Source organism: Macadamia integrifolia, chromosome 3 (genome assembly GCF_013358625.1).
Source record: "Macadamia integrifolia cultivar HAES 741 chromosome 3, SCU_Mint_v3, whole genome shotgun sequence".
NCBI lineage: Eukaryota > Viridiplantae > Streptophyta > Magnoliopsida > Proteales > Proteaceae > Macadamia > Macadamia integrifolia.
This window is the reverse complement of record NC_056559.1, coordinates 6,401,583-6,409,701: the sequence shown is the minus strand read 5'-3', so window position 1 is coordinate 6,409,701 and position 8,119 is coordinate 6,401,583. Positions and strand designations below refer to the sequence as shown.

The 8,119-nt window shown below is 37.7% G+C and overlaps 1 protein-coding gene across 2 annotated transcripts; it reads right to left on the bottom strand.

The window, feature by feature from the left end:
• Positions 1–2,816: 2,816 nt before the first annotated feature.
• On the bottom strand, positions 2,817–7,847 carry LOC122074093 (putative disease resistance protein At5g47280). Of its 2 annotated transcripts, XM_042638923.1 has the most exons (6): positions 7,067–7,847; positions 5,755–6,167; positions 4,614–4,966; positions 4,021–4,208; positions 3,101–3,931; positions 2,817–3,023 (listed from the first exon to the last, which is right to left on the bottom strand). In XM_042638923.1, coding segments are annotated over exons 1-6 (2,442 nt in total). In that variant the 5' UTR covers positions 7,722–7,847; the 3' UTR covers positions 2,817–3,021. The 2 variants fall into 2 exon arrangements, with proteins under 2 accessions (XP_042494857.1, XP_042494856.1); XM_042638922.1 differs by having other exon boundaries at positions 2,817–3,931; positions 7,067–7,845.
• Between the last annotated feature and the right edge of the window lie 272 nt (positions 7,848–8,119).

Sequence of the window (8,119 nt, the reverse complement as noted above, 5' to 3'; positions counted from 1 at the left end):
AAAAAAGTTGACTGACTTATTTAGAGGTTGTCCATAAGATATTTTTATTGAAGAGGAAAGTTATTCACAGTACTGTTATGTTTTCTCTCCTCTCATTTAATAGATATCATATCCATGGCTTAGGATAATTCACATACATTCAAATACGTGAATATTCAACTTTTCTCTTGAAACAGTTGGCAAATTTACTATGCTGTTTCATTTCATTGACTGACTTGCTAGTTTTGGGTTGACATTCTAGAAACTGGGGTCATGGTTTAAAACTCGAAAATGATATCAGGATCATGGTTTCAAGTATTGGCTTGAAATCAGCCATTATCAGTCGTATTGAATTAGTATTGATTGAGATTGATCCTTGATCCGATACTAATTCGGGTGGATGTCCCCTTGGGTGATTCAACTATCTATAGGGAGGTCTGACACCAGATAAATGTGTGATATTCATTTGATTCTGGCCAATTGATTTAATTCACATTTTGAACTAAAATCAAAAGTGTTTTACATTTCAGTCTGATTTTTTTTTTCTTTTATTATTAAAACGATGGAGCCTTTGATCATGGAGCTGTGAAGAGGAGATTGGAGCTTTGTGATTGTACAAAACCGAGAGGGGCAAATGGCATCTTGTCAAGCGAGTCAAAAATGAAAAATATTAGATGTTCGATGTTTTGCCTCTTGAGGCATTATACTTTTTAGAATATCTTTTACTCCACATTTTACATTTTGAAAACAAATTTGTCAATTTATGAAAATTTACATCCATAACTTTTCCATAAAAATTCTTGTTCAAGGGGTTGTTGCTTGGAGCAATGGCTAGGGGTTCTTTCCATCTGGCAGTGGTGTGGGTTCGAGTCGTGGGAATCAATCTCTTTGTAAAGGGGGTAAATCACTCGTGTTTGTTATATTTTTGATATTTCTCCTAATCTGGTTTGGGTTCCACTGCTGCTATTCTGGTTCTCTAGGGGATTTTTGATTCCTATATCTTTAGATTGATTTACAAAACCCTTTCCTAATCCGACTTTATACCCTTTTTTGAATCGCCACAAACGTGTGAAGAAGTTAGATCTACATATTTCCATTGCTGCTATTCTGGTTTTCTAGGGGATTTCTGATTCCTATATCTTTAGATTGATTTACAAAACCCTTTCCTAATCCCTGACTTTATACCCTTTTTTGAATCGCCACAAACGTGTGAAGAAGTTAGATCTACATATTTTTTTTCTTTTAATGAGAAAAAAGTAGAAGAAAATTCAATAGACTTTATTCTTTAACTTTTGTTCCCCCCCCCCCCCACACACACACCTCACCCACCCCAAAAAAAAAAAAAGAAAAACAAGAGTTTCTTCAGGTTCCTGATTTTAAAGGTTCATGATCTAGAGTTATGGACTAATCCTATTGGCAATAGTAGTCTAGAGTTTAGCGTTTTAACACAAGATTGAAATCAAAGCTTAAGGGCCCATTTGATAATGTTTTTGTCGTTTGTGGGCAGAAACATAAATTTTCGTTTCTAGAAACAGAAATGGAATTGAAGGTGTTTGATAAGTCATGTTCTAGAAGTCGACAGTAACCAGCGAAAGAATGGCCACAAATCATTTTAAAAAATGGCGAGTTTCACCTGAGTCATTTCTTGAACCATAAATAGGTAGACATTTCTATTTCTACTTCTAAAAACAATTGAAATGAAACAGTTTTATCAAATGTTTTTTGTTCCGTTTCTGAACACAGAAATAACAGAAGCGCGTTTCTTGAAACGTTATCAAATGGGCCCTAAAGGTCCAATTTGATAGTCAACACAAAAGAGCATGATATAATAGTGGGCAAGCCTATGAATATATGATCCTCCTTGTATGAGACTTTTCTTTAGCGGTTATACTGTCTTGACCTTTTCTTGACTTTTCAACCATTTTTTTAGGGTTTTCTTTTGCCACTGCAAATTCCCTTTGGCTAATGTTCAAGTAACAAGAGGATAGAAGAGCCCACAGTCTAATAAGATAAAATGCTTTAAGATATTTCTCCCATTGCTACTGATACCCTTGTACAAACAGTCTTAAGCAATCCCAGTATTAGGCACCTAGGAAAAATAAATCTTTGTGCTGTTGCACACTTAAATGGTGAGTGGTAACATTGATTGTTTATTTATGTAGAAACATTTGAAGAAAGGCAACTCCCAACTACCCTCTCTTTTTCTGCTGGTATAATGGAAGTGGATTTCAATGACTTAGGGCGAACAAGTAATTGAAGCTGCATATTTAATAGTAAGTGACTCTCTGATGGCATGATCTTTATGTAATAATTCTGCAAATAAGAGACATTAAGCAACTCTTCATGGATGATATTCTTGAGCTAAGAAATAGACAATCCATTTGACAGACCATATTAGAAGATATGAACTTCAGTAGTCTGCCCTTTTCTACTTTGCTGTACAGACAGTAAAATGAATTCAACTTCACTAATGCGACTTAAAAAATGTCAATCTGACTGTAGCTAAGTACATGGAACTTTGGTTTATACAACTTTGTTTTCTGGGGGAGGTGGGGTTGTGTGAGGGAAGGGGAATAAGGGCATATGTTGTTTTCCCAAATTCTTCTATATGAACTTTGAGGTACATGTTTTTCTAAGTGTTGTTTCTGAATGACCTTTGAGGTTAGATATTGGTGTATACATTATACTTAGAAAATAAATAGAGTTGAGTTGAGAAATGGAACATTTAATAAGGTGCCCAGCATTCGAACCCGGAACTAGCCGGGTGGAGAAAATTATACACCATGAAGGTACACAGTGTAAAGACTAATGCAGTCACTCAAAACTCAAACTAAACCTTTACACAACAAAACAGTCACTGCACAGATTCTATTTTGCATAGAAACAAAGTGATTCTATTTTGCATAGAAAACAAGTAGTAGGTGGACATAAATTATGCAATATGGGAAAACACAACTGTAGAGAACAGACAAATCCCAACTAAAATGGAAAGAGGAGTAAAACTAAAATATCCAAAAAAAATATGGTACAAGTCTATATTCTTCCCTTTTATTGATTGAAATTCTGCTTTTGACCATTTCTCCTCCGTTTGCCCCTCCAGGATTCGGTCAAGATAGTAATCAAATATCAACTCCTAGCCACTCCAAGTTATTGTCTCTTTCAAGCACAGTTATTTTTAGACTAGATGATAGAGGTTCCCAAAGACTAGCTCCGTCTACATCATCACAGATCACTTCCTTTAATTGAAAAAGATTCATGGCTGAAGGTGGCAATTCACTCAGTTCTATGCAACCTCTCATGTCAAGCTTCTTCAAACAATGTAACTCACCCATCCCATCAGGCAGCATTTTTAAGTTGCAACAATCGGATATATCAAGGAACCTCAGCTTCTGGAGTCTTTTTATCGAGTCTGGTAACGTATGTAATCCAGTACATGCGTGCAGCCTTAACAAGTCTAAATCTGTTATTAATCCAATTCTCTCAGTTAGTGCAGATAAGTTATCACAGTTAGTAATGCTGAGTGTCTGTAAATTGACGAGATCGCAGATCCACGGAGGCAATTCCACCAGACCATGGCAGTAATCGATGTTGATCTCAACAAGATTAGGTAACACATAGGAGCCGTTGATGGTGCATTTCATCAAAGCTTGGTCCAAATCACACATAAATAAAGATATCTTCTGCAAATTCATCAATGGCATTGTGAATTCATGAAGGGAAGGAATCAAGACTTTCTCTAACCTGATCCTCTTTACATTAACCAATTCACTAAGTCTTATCAAATTGCTCAGCTTGGCACGGGTCCGTCCACGGTTTACAACAATAAGAGCCTTTAGCTTCCTCATCTTTTCCATGAATGGGGGTAAGGCATAGTTACTTGTAGAGAAATTCAGAATCAGCACCTCAACTTCCGGAAGCTGCAAGTCATACCAGCTTCCTACAAACATTTCACCTGCAAGATTCAGCCTATTACTTATGATGCTGAGAAAAGGATACAAAAAAATACAACAGTTTAGCACGTTAGGATGAGTGTGAGGAAACCTGTGCCAAGAGAAACAAGAAGGGGGTTGAAATAGTGGTTCTGTTTTTTCCAGCTCTCAGGAAGGCTTTTTTCCTTTTTGTACAAGATAAGTCGCTGCCGGCTCTGGTAGATAGCCAGGTCTCTAAGCAGATCATGCTGGGTGACAAATAGCTCATTGAAGCTAGCAACAATCTGTGTGGCAGTTTTCCTGATGAAAACGAATATACTGCTTATAGATACACGTTATCAAAAGTAGACGACACAAATATACGATACAGTGGTGCTTTTGGAGGGGGATATAAGTGTTTATTGCACCCTTGCAGCAGTTCACTGTGTTAACCTAAGCAATCAATAGAACATACGGTTGGATCTGACCCAAGATAAACCAGGATCATGCTAAGATAGTTGTTTAAGTTTGTTAATTGCTTAGTCTACCTTCCTTCTAAAACACGCTAAGGAGAGCATGATTATAATATCAACAGAAAATTGGAAACAGCAGCCATCTTCGTAATCAACTTAGCCATAGCAAAATATGAGTTCCGATAAGCAACAAATACATGCAGTAGAATTTAATTATTGATTAGAAAGTTCAAACAAATATATATATATATACCTGCTTCCAACCAAATTAATAAGATTTCGAGAGGCAAGGTCAATAAGAATGGCAAAGGCCTCACTTTCATAATCTAGTTCATAAAGCTCACACCAAATATCGACCAGAGCAGAGGCAGGGATCCTTTTGTCTTCAGGAAAGGAACTCAAGTCCATAAAACACTGTAAAGCTATTGGATCCAATGAATCCAAGCTTGCTGCAAGCCTTTCCTGCAATTTGCTATCAAAATCAAGAATGCAGGAACCTTTCAGCAATTTCTTAGCCATGTTTTCCCATATCACTGGGTGCTGCTGGTACAGAGATTTGGCAATCACTGTTATAGCGAGTGGGAAACCATCACAGCATCTTACTATCTGCAATTTGACACCATCAAGTAGAATTAGTCATAGTTCAGGAGGGACTGGAATAATGCAGCATAAGAATTCAGCTAAACAGGATAAAATTCTCACTTTTTTACTTCATCTGGATGTGGCAGTAACACTGAGATGTATAGGATAAAGTTAAACTAGATCCCTTCTATACCATGTATTAAATTATCTATTAGATCCCAACTTGAAACATTTGCACTATTCGTTCCCAATGGTAAACATAGATTCCAACTCACATCCCAAACTCATTGTAGCAAAGACTTACATGATCATGCAAATTTTTTGATTCATGCATACTTTGTAAAAGGTTGAATGATGTACCATTGTTTGACTTATAAGATGACCTTGCTGTCCTTACCTTCCAAAAGACAAGCTGTAGACCAATTAGCCTAGACTTAAAAATATGCATGTAATCAAATCTTTTCAGTTTTTAAGGAATTCTTTTCTTTACGGTTATAAAAGACTAGTTTTCATCCTAAAGGTTTGACCATCAAAGCATACAACTGCTTGTGGTGAATTGTTCTTCTATCTCTTTCCCTTATTCTTTAATCTTCTACAATAAGCTCATAGATTGCCTCACGTCAGTTACCTCTATGCAAGAAATTTTCTTGGATTCTTTCCATATGGCATATCAAAAAGTCAAGTGTAGATTTCAAATTTGGTCTTTTGTGGTTTATACAGTTATAATTTTATTTATTATCTGCATATGGAGATATTAATCTAAAAAAGGATGCGTACTATGCAAGTGAGTGGTTGGGAGATAGACAAGGCACCTCATTTAGAATATCCTCATCCGGCTCGTAGTCCTCATTCCTATCTTGAGACAGTGCTGTTTTACGAAAGAGAGTCGTGGAATCTTGGAGACTGAGCGTTTTCAAAATATATTTAGAATGATACCTAGAATTATATATTTTGAATGCTTCTCTTGATGTAACCAGCAACTTATATCCTTCTGTTCCATAGAAAAACTTCTCAATAATCGATTCGTCCCAAACATCATCTAGAACCAACAATAATGGCTCTGAATTTCTCTGCGTCAGAAGGTGACATAATTGCTTAGCTGCATCTTCATCACTCAGGTCGGACACAGGCACCCTATCACCAATCTCTTCAAGTAGTCTCTGTGGGATCCTTGAGGTGGGCGTCTTTGTAACAGTTACGAAGAATATTTTACCTTTGAATCTGCCTGTACCAAAAAGAGTACAAGAATGTTGAAATGTTAAGACAGATATATCAATAAAACCTGAGAAAAGGTAAAACAATGGGGATGAGACCCATTCTGCGGCATGTTTGAAAAATATGTACAAAACCTCTCTCTCAGATTTTATGTATGGAAAGAGTCCCAAATAAATCGTGGGATGAAGACCTTTGCACAAGACTAGGGGTAGTTCAGATTTGTCACAGTTCACTTTGAGGTAAGGCAAATTGAAATATGAAGAAATCAGGATGGGATTCTAGTGATAATTCTTAACTTCAAAAAAGGGTAGTACATGGGTTTCCTTCCTTCAAAGGGTGTGTTTGGTGGATTGGGATCCTCCCCAAAGGGGGGTTTGCTGGAGAGGTACTAGTGAGAGTTTCTTCTCGAAAATGGATCAATTGCTCGTACAATCAGCTGATTGTAGAGTCAACATCCAACACCTATCATTTTTGTTTTCAAATATACACCTCTTTATCCTTATAAACACAAAAATGGGACAGGTATTGGGGCTTGACTCGTACGACCAGGTGATCGTACCAGCAGGTGCATACGAGCAGCAGATCCTATCTTAGTTTTCTCTCTCCTGTTTCTGGCAAGAAAAGAAATGTTGCTAACTCTCCATGAAGATCGGAAAAAAACTTCATCTGGGTTCCAAAGTGTTGCAGTCTTGCAGGACTAGTTTTGTGGTCTTCAAAACGACAAAGAACAGATTTTGCGCCAGGTTAGTACAAAATTCTGTTTTCCCTCTCAGACGGCGTTCTACCATTTCATTTTTATGAACAAAGAAAAGTTTCATATCCAATTGAAAGTTCACAGCAGAAAGAAGGGGCAACAGAGAAGTCAATGAGAAGAAAAAAGGGAAAAAACATTAGGAGTTCATGTCTTACCTCTAACTTCTTCGTCTTGGCAAAGCATGGCAGCTAATGTCGACTTCCCACATCCCCCAGGAGCACATAGTCCAAGCACCGTTACATTTTCTTTGAACAATTCATTCTTCAATTCTTTGAGAGGTATATCGAATCCAACAACACTACCTGGGAGGTCAGGCACCTTAAACAAACCTTCGTTACGAAGGGTACCCACACCCACCGGCACACCCACAGCCACCCCCATACCCCCAATCTGTGTCAGTCGCACTTGCGCTGTAAGCTCTTCCATCTTCTTTAGAAGCAATTTGTTGTCACGCCAGTTTTCGACCTGCAACTCCAGCCCACAAAACCTACGAATAGCGTCATCCAAATCGGAGATTTTATTGGAGTAACGGATCTTCTGTATGAAGTTCGGAGACGAGATCTTGAGGCACTTCTCGATAAGCTCTTTCCCTTGCGACAACTTCTTTTCAAATTTCACGATCCCTTTCCGCTTCTGATCGGTCAACTCCAAATCCAAATCCTTCCCTTCTTTAACAAGAGGAACCAAATGTTGGAGAGTATCTTGAAGCTTTTGAACATCTTCCCTGAAACTCATGACCTTATACGTCATATCTAATATCTGATGCAACACCTCTCCAGCTACTGCACCCAAGATGATTCCATCCGCCATTGCTATTTCTCACTTTCGTAGACCAAAACTCTCCACTCTCCCTTCCCGTTGTAAAAGATGGAGAGTTGCAGAGATAGTCTCCGCCTCTCTGCTATTATAACCCTAAGCTGCCGAAGAAGCATCTGCACACCTTTTTAATAAATTGACTGACTTTTCGTTCTTTTTTTTTTTTGTTAAACTGACTTTCGTTCTTTTGTCTTTTCTTTCTTGTGCTCTGGCGCTCTGGCATGGTGGATTTAGCCGGAAAAAAATCGTCTGTAATTCCGATATCGTACAATTTCGTGAAATACCATCTTCAAAGGGTGACACGTGTATTGATATCAATGCAATGGTCCAGATTTGATTTAAATGTCTCTTCACTGATTTAATGTTTTATTAGTTGTACCAGATCTGGACCA

Excerpts from the sequence above, each read along its gene's own strand:
- LOC122074093 (XM_042638923.1), bottom strand. The coding sequence starts at position 7,721 with ATGGCGGATGGAATCATCTTGGGTGCAGTAGCTGGAGAGGTGTTGCAT. Across the intron at positions 4,209-4,613 it reads ATTAATTTGGTTGGAAGCAG|GAAAACTGCCACACAGATTG; the intron begins GTATATATATAT and ends CGTTTTCATCAG. Across the intron at positions 3,932-4,020 it reads TCTTGTTTCTCTTGGCACAG|GTGAAATGTTTGTAGGAAGC; the intron begins GTTTCCTCACAC and ends TGAATCTTGCAG.